At 47.3% G+C, this 20,134-nt stretch overlaps 1 protein-coding gene across 1 annotated transcript in view; it reads left to right on the top strand.

The window, feature by feature from the left end:
* The window catches only part of DACT2 (dishevelled binding antagonist of beta catenin 2), a 109,067-nt gene extending 91,689 nt beyond the window's left edge, over positions 1–17,378 (top strand). Inside the window, exon 6 of the mRNA XM_078647861.1 lies at positions 14,684–17,378. Coding sequence (XP_078503987.1) covers positions 14,684–16,479 — 1,796 coding nt within the window. The 3' untranslated portion in view covers positions 16,480–17,378. The remainder of the gene's footprint in view (positions 1–14,683) is intronic.
* Positions 17,379–20,134: the final 2,756 nt, after the last annotated feature.

The raw sequence follows: 20,134 nt of genomic DNA, 5'->3' as shown, positions 1-20,134 counted from the left end.
TTTGCCATGTCCATTAACAGTGAAATTGCCATGATATTAGTTATTGTGCCGGAGCTTTTTCGGAATCCTGTCTGGTTTAGCGGGATTCTTTTGTTGTTTTCTGACCAGATTGACAGCTCCTCCAGCAATGTGCCCGCGAAGTATTTGGTTTCATTATCGATCAGGGCTACTAACCGATAATTAGCTGGTAAATTCTTGCTGCCCGTTTTGTGGATTGGGACGATTGTCGACCCTTTCCCTGAATCTGGAATGATGCCCAGCTGTCGTACTTCCAGAAATAGTGAGTGGAGTATTTTTGCCCAGTCCTCTGTCTTTTCCTTAAACACTGCTGGTGGGATTCCGTTCGGCCCTGGCGCTCCCTCCTTTTTTCTCTTTTTTCCCTTCTTTTTTTTTCGTAACTTTTTATTATATAAAACAAAAGGAAACAACACATCTAACATACAATCAAGGCAATACAGCAATAATACAGCCATTAGGTCTGCGCTCAAGGCGGACGGGAGATATATGACAACAGGAGAAAAGATGTTTTGAATACAGATGAGGGTGGGTGCCAAAGGTAGAATTGCATATGAACAGCACAATATACCACAGCTAGAAGGAATGTAGGTCAGGGCGACTGGGAAGGACTAGGAATCTCAGTGAGTGGGGGCGTACAGATATCTCCACGGTATGAGTTCCACTGGTTCCAAATATTCCCCCATTTTTTGGATCTGCCTCTTGCCATATACACTGTCTTCTTTCTGAACATGCACCAGTCCAGACTCTCTTTCCAAGCAGTCACTGTAGGCGGCCTCAGGGACCCCCACAACTGTGCAATATCCCTCTTCGCAACCATATTGGCAAGAGTCACCCACCGAAGCTGCGACACATCATAATCATTCGGACCCCACACATTCAATAAACATTGTCGGGCTTCCGGCATCATCACACCACCCGTTACTTCATCCATCACCTCATGTATACGTTTCCAAAATCGCACCACCTCAGGGCATTCCCATATGATATGGAGATAGGTGCCAAGGAGACCACACCCACGCCTACACATGCCATCGGTGGAGTAGCCCATATGGATCAGACGGGGACCGGTGACATAGATTCTGTGGAGGATCTTGAGTTGGACCAGACGGAGGCGGCCGGAATCGCCACCTCCCTGGGAGAGGAGATCGCGGACTGCCAGTCCTCATCATCCAGTTCAATACCATCAGCAATCCAAGCTTCACGAAGGCGATCAAGCAGACTCGATCGGTCATTAATCATTTGCTTATAGAACAATGAGATAGTACTGTCTGGCACATAACCGTCTAGTGTACGATCTTCGAGGGGGGAGGATTCCGGAATATCACTACCCACTGGCAACACAGATTTCAGAGCATGGTGTACCTGGACATAACGAAATGTTTCCCTGTCACTCAGCTTATATTCTACTTGCAGATCCGAGAAGGTCTTCACCTCTCCCTTAACCCAGAGATCACGCACCTTACTAATACCGATCGTGTCCCATTTATCAAATCCCTTCGTCTTCCATAGGCCACCCAACTTCGCAGAGGCATAGAGCGGAGTTGCACCAGTTAGTTTATCACTCCAGCCCATAGCCGCCGTTGCGCTATGCCATACCCGCATGGCTATAGCGGTAGGTCCCGAGAGTTGTGAACGCGAGGGTCCCGAATAGAGCGTCCTGTAGTAATCACCACCCGGGAGCAGCCACTTATCCATTTCAAATGCTGGATTCAACGCCGGGCCATACATCCCGGGGTTGATGGCAGCAAGGTGGGAGGCCCAATAATACCTACGAATATCCGGGAGCGCTATACCGCCATCATACCAGGGAAGTGTCAATTTTGGAAGAGCGATGCGTGAACGTCCATCCCATATTAATTGCCTCTGCAACGATTCTACTTCCCGAAAATATTTCGACGGGATGACATCAAAACTATTCTGAAGTGCGTATAGGAACCGCGGTAAGGACATCATTTTAAAAAGGGCCGCATGCCCTAGGGGAGATAACGGTAATTTACGCCAACGCGCTACATCGGAGCGCAACCTTTGGAGTGGGGGGAGTAAATTGCGTTCATAGCGAACCGCCGGATCCAACGAGATAAACACACCCAAGTACTTAAAGCCAGACTGCGACAACTGGATGGGACAGCCCGGCGGCAAACGAGGGACATCACCCGCACGTACATAAATGTAGGATTTCGACCAATTAATGATAAGGCCCGGGTTCTTCCCGAAGGAGTTAAGTACGTCAAACAATACGTTGAGCGATTTTTGGGGAGACGTAAGGTACAATAAAATATCATCTGCGTATAAGGAAATGCGATCTTCAAATTCCGGCGTCCAGCGTATACCCTTCATCGAAGGTTCCCACCGTAGCCAAGCGGCGAGTGGCTCCAACGCCAAAGCAAAGAGGAGCGGGGACAACGGACAACCCTGCCGCGTGCCCCTCCCAAGAGTAAAAGCCACGGAGACACGGCGATTAACCACCACCTGTGCCAGTGGTGTTTCATACAGGAGTTTGACCCAACCAATAAAACCAGCGCCGAATCCAAATTTGGCGAGTACCGCCCAGAGATAAGACCATTCGATTGTATCAAAGGCCATCGTGGTGTCCAAGGACGCCAAGATGGCCGGTTCACGCAGCGTCGGGGCCCTCGCGAGAACACCATGCAAACGTCGTAAATTTAATGCCGTGTTACGGTGCGGGATAAAACCCGATTGATCCGGATGAATCTGGTCGCCAATAACCGTAATCAGACGATTAGCAAGCAGTTTGGCGAGGATCTTAGGCTCCGCATTTAATAGCGAAATGGGTCTATAAGACGAGCAGCGATCCCGTGGTTTACCCTCCTTATGGATCACCACAATAGTAGCAAGACGCTGATCTCTGGGGATGGAGCCACCGTCTCGCGCAGCTAAAAACATATCATGGAGATAGGGAGCTAGAGTATCAGGGCGTAATTTATACAGTTCAACAGGAAGGCCATTGGGACCCAGAGCCTTGCCGGAACGAATGGAGCGTAGCGCGAGAGCCACCTCATCCACCGAGGGCGTGGCATCCAAACAGTCCCGATCCGATTCCGACAAACATGGAAGTGCTATATCTCGAAGCAACAACTGCGAATCCTCCTCGGGCCTATCGGACACCGAGGTATAGACCTCTCGAAAATAATCAGCAAAGCGGTCAACAATTTCAACAGGGTCCGTTACACGCACACCACCGCATGTCTCAATCACCGGAACCACTCGACTCGCTCTCTCCCTTCTGTCCAGCCAGGCAATCAATTTTCCTGCCTTATCACCCACATCATATAGCCGTCCCTGCTGTTCCCTACTCATCATCTTTGCCGCATCAGTAACCAAAGTTTTATATTCTAATTGTTTAAGGCGGAGGACGTGTAACGCTTCTCGAGACACCTCTCGGTCCAATGCAGTCTCCAGGTCTGTGATTTCAGTCTCGAGCTGAACAATTGCCTCATTCTTACATTTCTTAGCACACCCCACCAAAGACAATGCCTGTCCCCTGATCACAGTCTTAAAAGCTTCCCATAACGAAACAGGCGAGGATACAGAACCAGCATTCTCAGTAAAATACAGATCAAATGATTTAATCAATTCAGAGTCTTAGGGTTAAGAAGATACCAGGGGTTAATCGGGGCCACCCTCCCTTCGGTGCCGATGCTAAGATTAAAATGAAACCAAATAGGGGAATGGTCTGATATACCCCGGGCTAAGTGTCTAATCTCTCCAATCGAAGGGGACAGGGCAGCCGGTATCAGGATATAATCCAATCTAGAAAGACTACCATGAGCTCCCGAATGGAAAGTAAACTGTGTTTGCTCTGGATGCATTAGTCTCCAGCAATCTATAAGTCCCAATGTTTCCAGGAAGTCACCCAACCAGGATTGCGCAGCAGGAAGATCTTGGGGCGGATAGCGGTCTATTCTGCCAGAAAAGACGGAGTTAAAATCCCCACCCAGTATCAAAACACCCTCCGGGAGACCCAGAACCATCCGCCCCAGGTCTGTAAATGTCATGGATTGTAAGCCCGGAGGGACATACACCGACACCAACGAAATTGGTTTTCCCTCCCACCGCCCAACAAGTGCAACATATCGACCCCTGGCATCAAGGATCACATCGTCAACCTCGAGGGGGAGGGAAACCCTAAGCAAAATACCCACTCCTCTAGAACTAGATGTAAATCCAGAATGGGCAGCAAGACGATAACCCCGTCTGTTAAGAGCGGGACAAGTATTTCCTATCAAGTGTGTCTCTTGTAGCAAAACGACATCAGGCGAAAGGCGCCGCAACAGCTGCATAACCACCCCTCTCTTTATCCGATCACCCAACCCATTCACATTCCAGCATAATACCCTCTACCCCCATCCAGATCTACAATGAACTCCCATCGCAAAACGAGCATCACACCAATGTCAAAGATAATGAAAGTACCTTGCCTTAAAAAAGAAAAAACAAACAATCCCATAACATGGCCCTCCCTCCCCCCAAGGTTCCCAACACAACTCCCCCCCCCCACCCTGCACCCCTGCACCGACTCAAAAGCCACCCCAATTTGCAGTGTGCCTGTCGCCCTAACAATTACAAACAAAGAACTAATCTACACAAAGAAAACCCCAGAAGAGGAAAGGGGTCCCGCCATCCCCGCTACCTCCCAAGATACGAATGGAATGATCAAGGAAGTCAGTGAGCCTCAGCTGGACACGTTGAATAGTGTTCCGGACACAGGCACCATAATCATTCTTGGTCCATCAGTCCCCCCTCAGCACCCCCAGCATGTTCTTGGCTGCACGGCGAGCCGGCAAAGTGTCCAACCAATCACTCGCTTCCTCAGACCTGACAAAGAAGAATGTTCGATTGTCATATTCAACACGCAGTCGGGCCGGAAATAACATAGCGTATTTTAGTTCCATGTCTCTTAGTCGCCGTTTCACCCCTTGAAATCCCATTCGTTGTTTCTGGACCGATTGAGAAAAGTCCGGATAAAAGTTCACAGCAGCGTTCTCGAACTGCGTAGGGCCGCTTGTCCGTGCCGCCTGCAGAATGGCGTCGCGATCTCTGAAGTTGAAGATCCGTGCAATAATCGGACGGGGGGAAAACCGGGCTTCGCCTGTCCCCCTGGCACTCTGTGCGCACGTTCTATGGCAAAGAATTTGCTCAGGCCCTTGGGTGCAAGATGATTAAGAATGAGGTCCTCCACTCGAAGATCAGTGGCGAGTGAACTAGAATCTTCTGGGACCCCAATAATACGCACGTTGTTGCGCCGTGCACATCCTTCAAAATCCTCCAAGCGACGAGCAAAAAAGCCATTAGCAGATCTAAGGTTGCGCACTTCTGTTTGCAAGTCGGACACATCTGTGGTAAGGCTGGATGTCTTTAGGTCCAATGACTTCACCTTCTCGTTCGTCTTGGCCAAATCAGTTCGAAGGAGGTTGACATCAATAGCCACCGTGTCCAACTTCAGAGCCAGGGCTTCATACTGTTGGCCAATAGAAGACTGAATACCAGCAATGGCGCCCATCACGTCCTGTAGCGTTAATTCCGCCAATACAGCAGGATCGTCGACAGCCTCCTCCCGGGCCTTAGGTGCGCCACCAGGGGATCCTTTAGAAAGTGTGTAGCGATCCATGACATTCGTCTGGGTTGAACCTCCACGGATAGTGGTCTTAACTTTCCGTTTTTCACCCTCAGGCTTGCCCGTCATGGCGAGCAGGGTGCCCTGGAGGGAGGCTTGGGATCTGGTCCAAATGGCTCCTTAAAATTCACACACAAGAATACAGTAGGCAAAGTCGGGTCAATTTGAGTCCACAGCCAAACAGTCGCCCTTTTTTCCCTTCTTGATCTGTTTTTTAATTGAGAGGTGTTCAGTGGCGGGTGAACATTTGTCGCTGTGTAGCTTTCCTCCAGCAGGTTGAGATGTACTGATTGCCTTTAAACATAAACCTGCTTAGGGGTTTACAGGAGGGGAGCTACCACTTTCCCTGCTCCAATTGATGGTATCAGCTGCATCCTTGGCTGTTTTGTTCTTCCCCGGCGTTAAATCAATGAAACTTTGGCTATTGAAGTGGGACTTTAAATAGCTTGCCCATGTTTCCTCTAATATGAAGGAGGTGAGGCCCCCATGGTTCGGGTGTACAGTCACCTCTATAGGAAATTTACAGTCTCCTGAATCAACTTAGCAATGTATGACCCTTCTATCCCATCCCTCACATGCTTACTATCACAATCTGGGAACCGCAAGCTCTTAACTAGCTAGGGATTACAATGTATAATATATAATATACAAATAGCAACTTCAGAAAGAATTGGTCTCTTTTGACACTCATGACAGCCATGTCCATACTCGTCTATAAGCCAAACTATGGAACTAATTCGTTAAGGCATATATGAGAGTGTGAAGTAGTACTGCAAGCGTTCTACTTCACATATTTTGTCAATTGTTCCGTTTATGCATTTAATTCTCATTTTATATGTGTTTAGCACTAACTACATGCATTTAGTTGCTCTACCTCTGTTTATTTTACCTGATCCAGTCATGGCCTCATTTACTACTTTGTTCTGCAATGCACAGTGCCTCTGAAACTAAGCTAATTTTACTACTAGGCATTTTACCCCAAGACCAACTTCCAAGTGTCATATTCTCTTTTCTTAACTCAGTACATACGCTATGAAGTGACTGGTTTAATTACTAGATTCTAAAAATCACAGTGCAGTCTTGAGTAGCAACTAAGATTTTTAATGGAAAATGTGTTTTTTATCTACAAGAATGTCCTTAGGTGCAGTCGCCACACTATAAAAGATTTATGGAAAGTATAGTACAATTCATAAAGCATACTCCTGCAATTGGATACGGAGACAGCATCACCTGCTAAGAACTACATTCGATTCCTAATGTAATCATTAATTTTTATGCCAGAGGTGAGCTCTGGAGGGTTGTAGGGGAGAGGTGTGGCGCCGCGGCCAGGGCGACTGACGCTGGAATCTGGGGATCAGGGTTCGATCCCCGGCTCCGGCGGCAGGTTAGCCCAGCACCATGTGACTCTGGGCAATAGCTTGCTTAATCTTCCCGACGGCCCCCAGCGCCTAGAGACCCTTACGGGTGATTGTGCGCTTTACAAATGTGGATTATTATTATTATTAGGACCTGGGGAGGGAGCAATCACATGGGTGTTAAGGGCTTTCACACTGTACTTTCCATGCATCATGCAAGGTGCGGGTCAGGGGGAGTGAATGGGTCTGTGACAAGGATCTGGGTCTCTATAGCTCATGCCCCCTTTTCAAAAACCATCTCCCAGAAAGATGGCTCTGTTGGGAGAGTTGGACTGGCCTGGATACCTGGAGCACACTCGCAGTAATGTTCAAACTAGCCCACACTGCAAGAGATTGTGAATACAATGGGGCCATCCAACTCTGAAAGCATCCCATAGCCTGCAGACTGCCTGGAAAATGCAGACTGGTAGATTGGCTAAGTCTGGCCATGCCCTACCTTTTGTCACAGTTTAACAGTCCATGGTAATGTTCAAACGGGCATCCCAGTAGGGGTGTAAAACGTACAAATTGACTTTGATTTTTTCCTACCCCAAAAACATTAAGAGTTGGAAAATTAATTGTCCAACTGGTGATGGGGTATGCAGTATTTGCGTTAGCATGCATGGTGGTGAAATATGACCCTGCAAGTCCTACATTATGCCATGCAAATGTTTTGTTCTTTTGAGAACTGAATTTTAATTTTACATTATTGGGTCCTATTTACAAAAAAAAGTTAAAAATACAGGTGTCTGTCTGTGGCTGAATGTAGTTTTACCTTTATTTTTTGGTATTCAGCAACTTTCTTAGTTATATACCTGAAAAGTTGTGGAAAGGCATGTTTCCAATCATACTACTGCGGATGTGAAGATACATGTCTTAAGAGCTCCTACTCACCTGAGCCAATGCACATTGTTCTTTCCCCCTGGAGAAAGTTGTTTCCCTAAATCACAGAACAAGCTTTGTGAGAGCTACTGGCTTTGGCAAGATGTTTTATCCATGCTGTACCCCCGTGTGGCTGCTGTTCAGCATGTCTAAAAGTTAGTGGCATAGAGGAGAGTGGTGTGAAGTGGAGGAAGTGGCATAGAGTTGAGTGGCATAGCATGGAGTAGAGTGGAGTAGAGTGCCACAGAGGGGAGTGGCTTAGATTGGAGAGACAGAGTAGCATAGAGTGCTGTGGCACAGAGTGCAGTAGAATGTTGTGGAGTGGAGTAGAGTTTCGTAGAGTGGAATGTCATAGAGTGGAGTGGACTAGAGTGGAATGTCACAGGGTGGAGTGGAGTGGTGTAGAATGGAATAGAGTTGAGTGTCGTAGAGTATCTATCTATCTATCGTCCTCCCTCACTCTATCTATCTATCGCCCTCCCTCACTCTATCTATCTATCTATCTATCTATCGCCCTCCCTCACTCTATCTATCTATCTTTCGCCCTCCCTCACTCTATCTATCTATCGCCCTCCCTCACTCTATCTATCTATCTATCTATCTATCTATCTATCTATCTATCGCCCTCCCTCACTCTATCTATCTATCGCCCTCCCTCACTCTATCTATCTATCTATCTATCTATCTATCTATCTATCGCCCTCCCTCACTCTATCTATCTATCTTTCGCCCTCCCTCACTCTATCTATCTATCGCCCTCCCTCACTCTATCTATCTATCTCTCTATCTATCTATCTATCTATCTATCTATCTATCTATCTATCTATCTATCTATCTATCTATCGCCCTCCCTCACTCTATCTATCTATCTATCGCCCTCCCTCACTCTATCTATCTATCGCCCTCACTCACTCTGTGTATCTATCTATCTATCACCCTCCCTCTATTTATCTATTGCCCTCCCTCCCTCTATCTATCCCCCTCCCTCTATCTATCTATCGCCCTCCCTCTATCGCCATCCCTTTATCGCCCTCCCTCCCTCTATCTATCGCCCTCCCTCTCTTCCACCCACCTCTTTCTCTAATTCCCTGTTCTCTTCTCCAGTGCTGATCTGCTGCTCTCTTCCACCATGCCTCCTTCTCTAACTCCCTGTTCTCTTCTCTTCTCCTGTGCTGATCTGCTGCTCTCTTCCACCTGCCTCCTTCCTTAACTCCCTGTTCTCTTCTCCTGTGCTGATCTGCTGCTCTCTTCCACCCCACCTCCTTCTTTAACTCCATGTTCTCTTCACCTGTGCTGATCTGCTGCTCTCTTCCACCCGCCTCCTTCTTTAACTCTGTTTGTTTCTCCTGTGCTAATCTGCTGTTCCCTTCCACCACCTCCTTCTCTAACTCCCTGTTCTCTTCTCCTGTGATGATCTCTCTGCTATCTTCCATCCGCCTCCTTCTCTAACTCCCTTTTCTCTTCTCCTGTGCTGATCTGCTGTTCTCTTTCACCCCGCCTCCTTCTCTAACTCCCTGTTCTCTTCTCCTGTGCTGATATGCTGTTCTCTTCCACCCCACCTCCTTCTTTAACTCTGTGTTCTCTTCATCTGTGCTGATCTGCTGCTCTCTTCCACCTGCCTCCTTCTTTAACTCCCTGTTCTCTTTTGCTGTGCTGATCTGCTGCTTTCTTCCACCCACCTCCTTCTCTAATTCCCTGCTCTCTTCTCTTCTCCCGTACTGATCTGCTGTTCTCTTCCACCCCTTCCTTCTCTAGCTCTCGGTTCTCTTCTCTTCTCCTGTGCCGATCTGCTGTTCTCTTCCACCCGCCTCCTTCTTTAACTCCCTGTTCTCTTCTCCTGTGCTGATGTGCTGCTCTGTTCCACCCCACCTCCTTCTTTAACTCCCTGTTCTCTTCTCCTGTGTTGATCTGCTGCTCTCTTCCACCTGCCTCCTTCTTTAACTCCCTGTTCTCTTCTCCTGTGCTAATCTGCTGTTCTCTTCCACCCGCCTCTTTCTCTAACTCCCTGTTCTCTTCTCCTGTGCCGATCTGCACATACAACCACACACACAACCACAAACACAACTCACACACAAACACAACTCACACACAACCACACACATCCACACACAACCACACACACACACATAACCACCCACCCCCACCCACAACCACCCTCACAACCACACACACAACCACACACACAACCGCAAACACACAACCACACACACAACCACAACCACACACACAGCCACACTTACAACCACACACACACATACAACCATACACACACACAATCACACCCAACCACACACACAACCACACCCAACCACACACACAACCACACACACACACAACCACACACACACACTACCACACACAACCACACACATCTATCTATTGCCCTCACTCTATCTATCTGTCACCCTCACTCTATCTATCTATCTATCTATCGCCCTCACTCTATCTATCGCCCTCACTCCATCTATCTATCGCCCTCACTCTCTATCTATCTATCAATCTATCTATTTATCTATCTGCCTCACTCTATCTATCTATCTATCTATCTATCTGTCTGTCTGTCTGTCTGTCTGTCTGTCTGTCTGTCTGTCTGTCTGTCTGTCTGTCTATCTATCGCCCTCACTCTATCTATCGCTATCTATCTATCTATCTATCTATCTATCTATCTATCTATCTATCTATCTATCGCCCTCTATCTATCTATCGCCCTCTATCTATCTATCGCGCTCACTCTATCTATCGCCCTCATCCTATCTATCTATCTATCTATCTATCTATCTATCTATCTATCGCCCTCACTCTATTTATCTATCGCCCTCTAGCTATCTATCGCCCTCACTCGATCTATCTATCTATCTATCTATCTATCTATCTATCTATCTATCTATCTATCTATCTATCTATCTATCGCCCTCACTCTATCTATCTTTCTATCTCCCTCACTCTATCTATCCATCGCCCTCACTCTATTTATCTGTCTATCTATCGCCCTCACTCTATCTATCTATCACCCTCACTCTATCTATCTGTCTATCGCCCTCACTCTATCTGTCTATCGCACTCACTCTATCTATCGCCATCATTCTATCTATCTATCTATCGATCGCCCTCACTCTATTTATCTATCTATCTATTGCCCTCACTCTCAGTCTTACTGTGTGCAGATGATGCAGTGCTTATAGCGCACACAGCAATGGATTTACAGGTTTTAATAGACATGTTTCTCTCTTTTATGGAAAGATTGAACCTGACAGTGAACTTCATAAAATCTCCTTCTGGAAGTTGGCCCTCGGTCAACTAGGTCTAAAACGTTTAAGGAGGGGAGACACACGCTTGCAAAGGTCCCTGCTTTTTCTTACCTGGGAGTGCTGTTGGACGCCAAACTGAACTGGAAGCCTTTGGTAGAGGGAAAGGTGTGCTAGATGAACAAGTAAATAGGGGCCCTAGCTAGCTATGTCAAGAGACTGGGTTCCTGGTCGCCAAGTGCGTTAGTAAACCTTTATCACTCTAAATGTCTTTCTAAGGATTTATATGGAAGTGAAGTGTTGGGGTACACTCTCATGCACAAGATACAGCTTGCACAAAACAAGTTCTTAAGGCGGATCTTGAGGGCACCCCAGAGCACTCCATCCTTTTCTGTACACGAAGACCTGGGCATCAAGTACATTGCTGACTTGATGGCTGTTAAGCTTTTGTTGTGTTGGGTTAAGATATGGTCCAAGGAAGGTGGCCAGCTAAATCGTCTGATATTGACCAACTGTTTGTCACTTGACAAAGCATATAAAAACCCCTGGATCTCTTATGTAAGTGTGTCATTTACCAGGTTAGGTAGGGTGGACATCTTTCACAACCATTACATGCTCAGTCCTTGCGAGCACAGGTATGTAAAGCGCCTTGTCTTTAAGCATGTCCTTTCTCATGGTGAAAGCGTTGAGCTTGTGAAGCCTGCAGTGAGGGGGTGCTTACTGCTGAAAACTGTGCAAGGTATGGAGAGTTACCTTTTTCAATGCAAACACAAGGAGATGATGGATGGAGCATTGGCACTTTTTAGGCACTCACCCTAATCACTGATCTGTGTTGAATTCATCATCGTTCTTAAGCTCACTTCGCCATCCTAGTTCAGACCCAGCCATATGCAAATCAGAATTGACCCTGTTCCTCATGGGAACAGTCCAACCCAAACTGCTCAGCCACGTCTTCCCTGGGCCACAAACAAGCATCCTGGGACCGATTTCAGGGTAACACCCCTCATCAGCCAGGCTAGCTTGAATCCCGTGGCAAAGTGAGCAAGGGACCCATGTCTGGGCATACCCTGCCAACTTATGGCAAACAAAACAAACACAAGAAGTTGATGGACGGAGCACTGAAACTATTTAGACACTCACCCCTAGTCACAGATCCGGGTTGAATCCGTCATCGTTCTTTAGCTCACTTCCTCATCCCAGTTCAGACCTACTCATATGCAAATCAGTCTTGCCCCTCTTCCTCATTGGAACAGTCCAGCCTGAACTGCCAAGTCAGGTCTTACTTGAACCGGAAACAAGCGTATTGGGACCGTTTTGAGGTAACACCTCTCATCAGCCTTTCTTTCCTTACAAGTGAAAGGGACAGGTTCCTGGTGGCCCAGTTTAACCAGCTCACCATCTCTTGCCCACCCCTTTTGGCTGTTCCCAAGCAAATTTGCAAGAGCCTTGTGCCTGCAACCGTTGGTCTCCACAGGACACCCTGCACTTTATGTTTTTTTGTAAATATTTTACCCGGCCTAGAAAGCCGTTCCTGCAGCCACCTTCCCCCCCCTGAAAGACTTGAATTTTATGCAAACCCGTGTGGCGCTCATGCATCTGCAGCTTTTGTCAAATGAGTACACCCTTTCTGCTGTAACCTCATTTCTCCGGTCAGCCCTGAGTCCAAGACAATCAAGAGCCGATTGATGTTCTGTGGACATGTTTCGCTGTATACTGTTTTAAAAGTGAAAGACATTTTTTACACAAGCCTGTGTGATGCTCATACATGAGTACACCCTTTCTGCTGTAACCTCCTTTCTTCGGACAGCCCTGAAGTTAAAACAATCAAGACCAGATTGATATTCTGTGGATATATTTTTACAGTATACTGTTTTAAACTTGATTTTATCTAATTCTTATTTGTATTTATTATGATATTGTATCTAAATAAATTGACTGTGATTTTATCTGTTATGGTTGTGACTGCGAACGAATAAAGATTGATTTCATTTGATCTTAAATAGCACTAAAACAACTGAAAAAGAAAGATACACAACTCTCAAGAAATCTGACATCAATTTATAAAAATAGGTTACATTTTTATGCATTTATGGACATCAAAACGAAAAAGATCTACTGGAGGGTTCCAGAGATATACCTTTTTACAGAAACAATAAATCAAGGCTTTTCACTTTTCATATATTTCACCTTGCCTTAGGACTCATGAGGTCTATTGGAGGGGTGACTTATATATGTTACAAAGGGAGGTTTGGGCTTTGCCATTTCCTTAAATGACAGAGTCGAGTTAGCAGATAAAACTGCTCTACCAGTCTGTAGTGGCAGTCTGGGAGACATGTTTACATTGTCATACTCATGGTGGCACAACTAGTGCTGCAGTCCACAAGTGACACTTTAACATACAGGCCCTGGGTACCCCTGGAAGACTTAGAAGTTGGTATGAGCCAATCAACCATGTACCATTTTAAGGGTCAGAGCACATACACTGAGTCCTGATTAGCAGGGCTCTGGGCATTTCAGCAGTGGTGGCTACTGCCAATACGACCTGGGCGGTGGGGGTGGGGGGCAGCGTGAGAAAAAAAATACACTTACCTTTCACTGTCGCCGTCGCGATCTTCTGCTCTCCTTCCGCACTGCTCGTCTGCTCCTGGCGCTCTAATCCTCAGAGCACAGGCTCCCAGACTCCTCACACGATTCCAACGCTGCCCTCATGCTATACTCCCAACATGAAAGCAGCGCTGGGATTGGGTCATTCTCACGCTCCAGCAGGGACTGTGAGCCGGTGCCCTTTTAGCACTGGGGATGACTCCAAGGAACAGCCTGGAGATATCCAAGTGCGCATGTCTGTTTGGCTAGCCACGGATGGCCAGCCAAACGGGCATGTGCTCTTTCAGTGCCTACAACTCGTCCTGCCCCTGCTGCTGATGCGACATGGCCCGCCCCTACCATAGCGGAGGAGCTGCCCCTGCATTTCAGAGCCATTACACCAGTGCCTTGTAGTCAGAATACGGGCAACGCATGCGCTGAAACCTGCAGAAAACCTGTTTCATCAAAACACCCGTGGCATGTTTCAATGGATTGGGGGGGGGGTATGTAGAAGGACATTCTATCAAAAGCACTGCTTTTTTCAATAGCACACCCAGTGCTTTTCCCGTCGTCACTTTTTTATGAGGTCATTCGAGGCATTCAATACATTTTTGTGAAAACCTTTTCCTGAGCCTCCTCCCAGCATCCCTTATTCTTGCCTCTAATTCGGGTGATTTTTTTTCAGCAGACGAATGCTTAACTTGTTTATTGAGTTCCTTACTACTGTAACCACAAGTCGACATGTTGTATATAAATGATGTCAATACCCAAACATAGTGTATATATGGTAAAATGCAATTGCTTATTAGTATAAAATAATATTGTTAGTTCATTTTGAGTTATCAAAAAAAGTCTTTCTATGCAACTTGTTATATTAATGTTGGCCGTCGTGACCTAATATAACCTCATCTTTTAACCCTCCGTAGGTGACGTGGAGAGAATAGTGGCAATGCAGCCAGGATTTCACAAGACTGTGGATCTGAAATCCGTGTCCTCCTTATGTCATGGGAGTGGCATTCAGCATCACGTAGTGGACCCAAAATACGAGAACGATTTAATTCCTAGGAGGGGTAGTGAGGTGTATCCGTACCCAAGTCCACTTCATGCTGTGGCACTTCAAAGCCCGCTCTTTTCTTTGATTGGAGAATCCTGGGATACTGACGACATTGCTGCAGTCAGCCCGCCTGCTCAGCCCAGTACATTCAAGGTAAACGGGACGCTTCGGATTAGGCCCCTCACTGAAACCAGGCCTGGGGGTTACATCAAGAAACTTCTGGAACTGCACAGGTACAAAACCACCGGCAACCAAGCAAATGCCTGCAGCAGTGGTCTGGACAGTACCCAAAGACGTGTGCAACATCAAAGACTTCCTATATACCCCACCGCCAATATGTTAAAGAGGGACAGCTGTTGCCAGTTGGCGAAACAGGGGGGGTCTTCTGAAGGAGACAAAGCAATCTACAATAATTTAAGACAAGAGAGGGTTGATGTGGAACCTGAAAATCAGCCAGAGTTTGCAACGTGCACAGACAGTGAAGAGCTTTTCAGTCTCCCCAGTACGCATATTAATAAATGTTTTGATGGAAGGTCAAAAATAAGTGGTTTTGTATCGAGGGAGCCTAGAGAGCATTTTTCTGAGCTAAGTTCTTCCTCCAGTTTACAGGCTTGTTCAGAGGAGTCCTGTCAGGACCCATCACCTTTACCAGCCAAAATTATTTTATCCAGGAGGAGCAACAAAAAAAACTGCATCTTAAAGCCTGCAAAGGTCGTTCAAGAACCTCAAGCACAAACTAACTTTGTGCATGCACAGTTTGTGCCCGCAAAATCCCAAAATCTAAAAGCTATAGTTTCAAGCTCTAAAGCGAAAGCCGTGAAGGTGAAACGAAGAAACAGCGGGAAATTGTTGAGTCCTACGAAACATTTGCCTGGCCTTGAAAGGCCAAAGGGACTCAAAGCAGTGACCAAGCTTACAGCTGCAAAGTGGACACCTGCCAGGAGGAATCATAGTGGTAAAAGCCTGGTCAGAAGACCCACGTATATTGGTGATGTATCAGCAAGGTCTCGTTCAGAGTCCAGTTTGTTACCTGTACATTTAAGAAGAGTCCCCCATGACATTCCTAAAGCGGAAGCCTATAGAGCGCCAGTTAATAAAATACATTTGCTTAAACCTACGCACATTGATAATACCACAAAGAGAAAGCCGCGTAAGTGGCAGTCCACATTTGAAATATCAACAAAAGCCGATGTTACCAACATTCAACATGGCTTTGCAGCTGGTTTAGGGCCACCAACGCAGTCTACCAGGAGAGCTGGTGGCCTCTACCCAGTAAGCTTCAGGGCAAGACCAAGCCTGCCCCACCCTAGTGCCTATGCAAAAAGTGAGTCTGAATTTTCAGCCGACTGTGCTTCTTTATTCCACTCCACCATCATCGAGACCAGCGAAGATGAGGTCAGCAAGTACACCACAAACCGGTTTGGGGACAGCGAGTCCAGTCAAAGTGAGTCTGATGTGGCCAGTAGCGGCAGCAGCCTCACGCTCGACTCTGATGACATTAATGAGTTGGTTTGGGCTGAGGCGCCTGCAAGACTGCCAGCAATTGCCCAGCCTACCACCAAGCCTCTCCCAGAACCAAAGATATATCGCATCAAAGCTTCAAAAGCTCTAAAGAAAAAGATTCGGAGATTTCAGCCTGCATCTTTGAAAGTTATGACAATGGTATGACAACTGGCTAGTGCCTGGGGCGAGAGATGTGGAGACCAAAAGAAAGACTGAGCAGCTGTTTGCCTGAGGACAGTGGGAGACATCATGCTGGCTTTGGTTTAGCAAAACAAAAGGACCGTCCTTTCAAGAAATTCACGTATTTGAATGCCCTGTAAATGCCCCCAAGTATTCACCAAGAGCTTTTTTCTTTGCTGATGTCTGCAAACCCGTGTTTGATTGTGTACTGCAAGATTTGTCTTTCTATTCGATTCAATTTAAGCTGTATTTCTTTCTCTTCGGCTTCACAGCAGTGTGATTGACATATAAAGCAAAAAGTGCTAATAAATATATGAATATTCTTATGGGGGTACTTATTGGGATTTTAATGCGATGTTTCCGTATGTTATTGTGGCATTATTGGAAATGGTTATTAATAATGCCTATACTGTTTTGGTAGTGACAGAAGCCTTTTCAAGCAAATATTCTTTACCCTCGCAAGATAAAACACGCATTTTTAGTTTTGTAAAACACCTTCAAGTTACAGAAGCAGAAGGCTTCCTTGGGATGGGCCACGCTCGTTGGGAGCAATGCCTTTGTGGCATCCTGGAACAAGTAGGCAGCCGACTTCTGGGTAAAAGAAAATAGTTTCATTGCATGCAAATAATCATGTTTATACGCTTTTATTTTCGAACTGAGTTGAGGTAATGTTGACTTCAGTGATTGCTGATTTGAACCCTGGGTTGGCCAGTTAGCTTGACAATCCCAGAGAGTAGTGAGAGAGAATCTTTACAGTAGTAGCATACCTTAAGGCAAAAGAGACACAGTTGATGATTTGTCAGTTGAATTTTACATATTTAGAGCTCACCACAGCAGTGCCCGGGAATGAGAATTTACAGAGAAACTCAATTTCGTCTATTGTTATTTCTCCCGTCTTTAATAAAAGGATTTTTTTCACATGTCTTTAATGAAAGAGTTTTCTTATGTTGACATCAAACATTGAGTAAGAGAGGAAAATGAAACAGAGAGTAACTGGCTAACAGAAAAAAGATATTTGTCTTCGGTAAATGAAGAATACAAGTAGCAGAACTCGTTTCCTAACGGCCAATTGGGCACCTTGACTGAGGATGTGCGTGGAGGACTCTAAAAATGCATCCAAGAACTCTAAGGAAAGAACAAATGAGGGAGAGAAGAGAGAGATAAAAAAAAACTAGACCAGATAACTGAGGAAACAGCAAAACATATGAAAACTGCACAACGCAAGAAGATCGGGGGCGAACTATGTGAAAAGCAAGAGAACACCACTAAATAGTGATTTCCTTTTTAGGCTTTACTCTATCCCTTCCTCTATTAATCCAGAACGTAAATGCAATGTCCAATAAGAAATGAAAGGCCCCTTAGGATTGCCATGCGCCTAGTTCCCTTTGCGAAGTGTCCCAAAGAAGTTGTGACTGCACATGCTCGCTACATCACCATGCCCATTCTTATGCTTTCTTCCTCTTTCCATGATAGTCTCCATGTGTTTAGAAGGACCTTTTCCCCATCATAAATACTGCATGTGAAACATACCACCAGGCATTGCCCTGTTGCCACAAGTACCAGTACCCCAACCCTCCATGAGCTTTTCCATCAAGAACAGCCGTCGGCAGTAAGTACTGGTGCAAGTCCCAGTGCAACTCTAAGAATCACGCGGAGTCCTGGCATTTATTAGGATTTGCGATGCCCCTCTATTTTTAGGTCTCATCTATTCCATCCGGTAGGGTTGGTAGGCGAGATTATAGTAAGGCTTCCGAAAAGTCTCCCCAAACAGCGGATTCAATACGGTTCATGTGAGCCAGGCGCGTGCACATCACATCACACCATTTGTTATCAGCTTGTGAGCCTCAGCATCAGACTTCAGAGGATCCGCTCCCCCGCCCCCCGCCCCATTAGACTTCAAAGGAATCCGCTCCGCTCCACCCCCCTCCCCCCACGCAATGCAGAGAGCTTCTTTTTCACTGCTCCGAGAGGCTTCTTGTATCAACCTGACTGCATGCTTGTTTAATGTGGTGGATACTCACTGCCATCTAGAGGCCATGTTTTATTGTGAAAAGCTTCAGCCTCCTGCCTGTCCCCGAGCCTCGTCCTCTCCGCACGTCCTCAAGCGCCATTGTTCCAGGGCTTCCATCCAAAGTACGTCAACAAAAAAAGGGGCATATGTTTGTTTAATCACAATGGGAAGGAGCCGCTCTCTTCCAATGCCCTCAGAGCTCGGCAGAAAGGCACCCACGGTCTCCAACTGGGCGATCACCATCAAAACAGGTTTTCACAAGAAACGAATCTACGCATCAACCACAACTGGACCACAAGTTTTAAAAACACCTGTCTGCATCCGCCTTCGAGGAGTGTACATAACACTAAACAATGCCGGGCAAAAAAGACGCCCGCCCGTCTTTTCTACAGCACATTGATCACAACACCAAACGACTGTAAAATGCTCCAGCAACATCGAGGATGACTTACGCTCTTAACGCCCCCAAAACACAGCCATGCACAAAGGCACCCTCTTCTCCGACCGCCCGCTGAACTAGAAACAAGGGCTTGAAAGGCTACAAACTACTGACCTTGTAAGGTCCTCAGGGAGTACTTATGTCGATGGCACAAATAACGGCCACCCAAACACGTGCACCCAGGGAACAAGTCTACAACTCCGCGAAACACTGGCATATATTTAGGCAGTACAGAAAAAACACCCTCACATCCCCTCACCCTCAGATCCCCTCACCCTCACATCCCCTCATCACATCCCTTCACCCTCACACACTCCCTCACCCACCCTCACACACCCTCTCACCCTCACACACCCTCACCCTCACACACCCCCTCACCCTCTCACACCCTCTCACCCTCACACACGCTCTCACCCAATCTCACCCACCCTCACACCCCCTCACCCTCACACCCTCACCCTCGCACACACCCCCTCCCCCTCACACCCCCTCCTCCTCACACCCCCACACCCCCTCACACCCCCTCACACTCACAACCTCACCCTCACCCTTACACACCCTCTCACCCTCACACACCCTCTCACCCTCACACACTCTCTCACCCTCACACTCTGTCTCACCCTCACACCCCCTCACTCACCCTCTCACCCTCACACACCCTCTCACCCTCACACGCCCTCTCACCCTCACTCCCTCACCCTCACACACCCTCTCACCCACCCTCACTCACGTCACACACCCTCACCCTCACACACCCTCACCCCCTCACACACCCCCTCACCCTCACACCTTCACACCCCCACACCCCCTCACCCTCACCCCCTCACCCTCACACCCTTACCCTCACACACCCCCTCACCCTCCCAGCCCCTCACCCTCACAGCCCCTCACCCTCACACCCCCTCACCCTCACACACCCTCGCGCCCTCACCCTCACACCCCCTCAACCTCACCCCTTCACACCCCAACACCCCCTCACACCCCCTCACCCTCACACCCTCACCCTCACACCCCCCCTCACCCTCACACCCCCTCACTCTCACACATCCTCACTCTCACACTCCCTCACCCTCACACACCCTCACACACCCCCTCACCCACCCTCTCACCCTCACACACCTCACCCTCACACACCCTCACATCCCCTCACCCTCACATCCCCTCATACTCACACCCCCTCACCCTCGCAC

Source organism: Lissotriton helveticus, chromosome 6, assembly GCF_964261635.1.
Source record: "Lissotriton helveticus chromosome 6, aLisHel1.1, whole genome shotgun sequence".
Classification (NCBI taxonomy): Eukaryota; Metazoa; Chordata; class Amphibia; order Caudata; family Salamandridae; genus Lissotriton; species Lissotriton helveticus.
The sequence above is the reverse complement of the archived record's forward strand: the minus strand, read 5'-3'. Positions and strand labels throughout refer to the sequence as shown.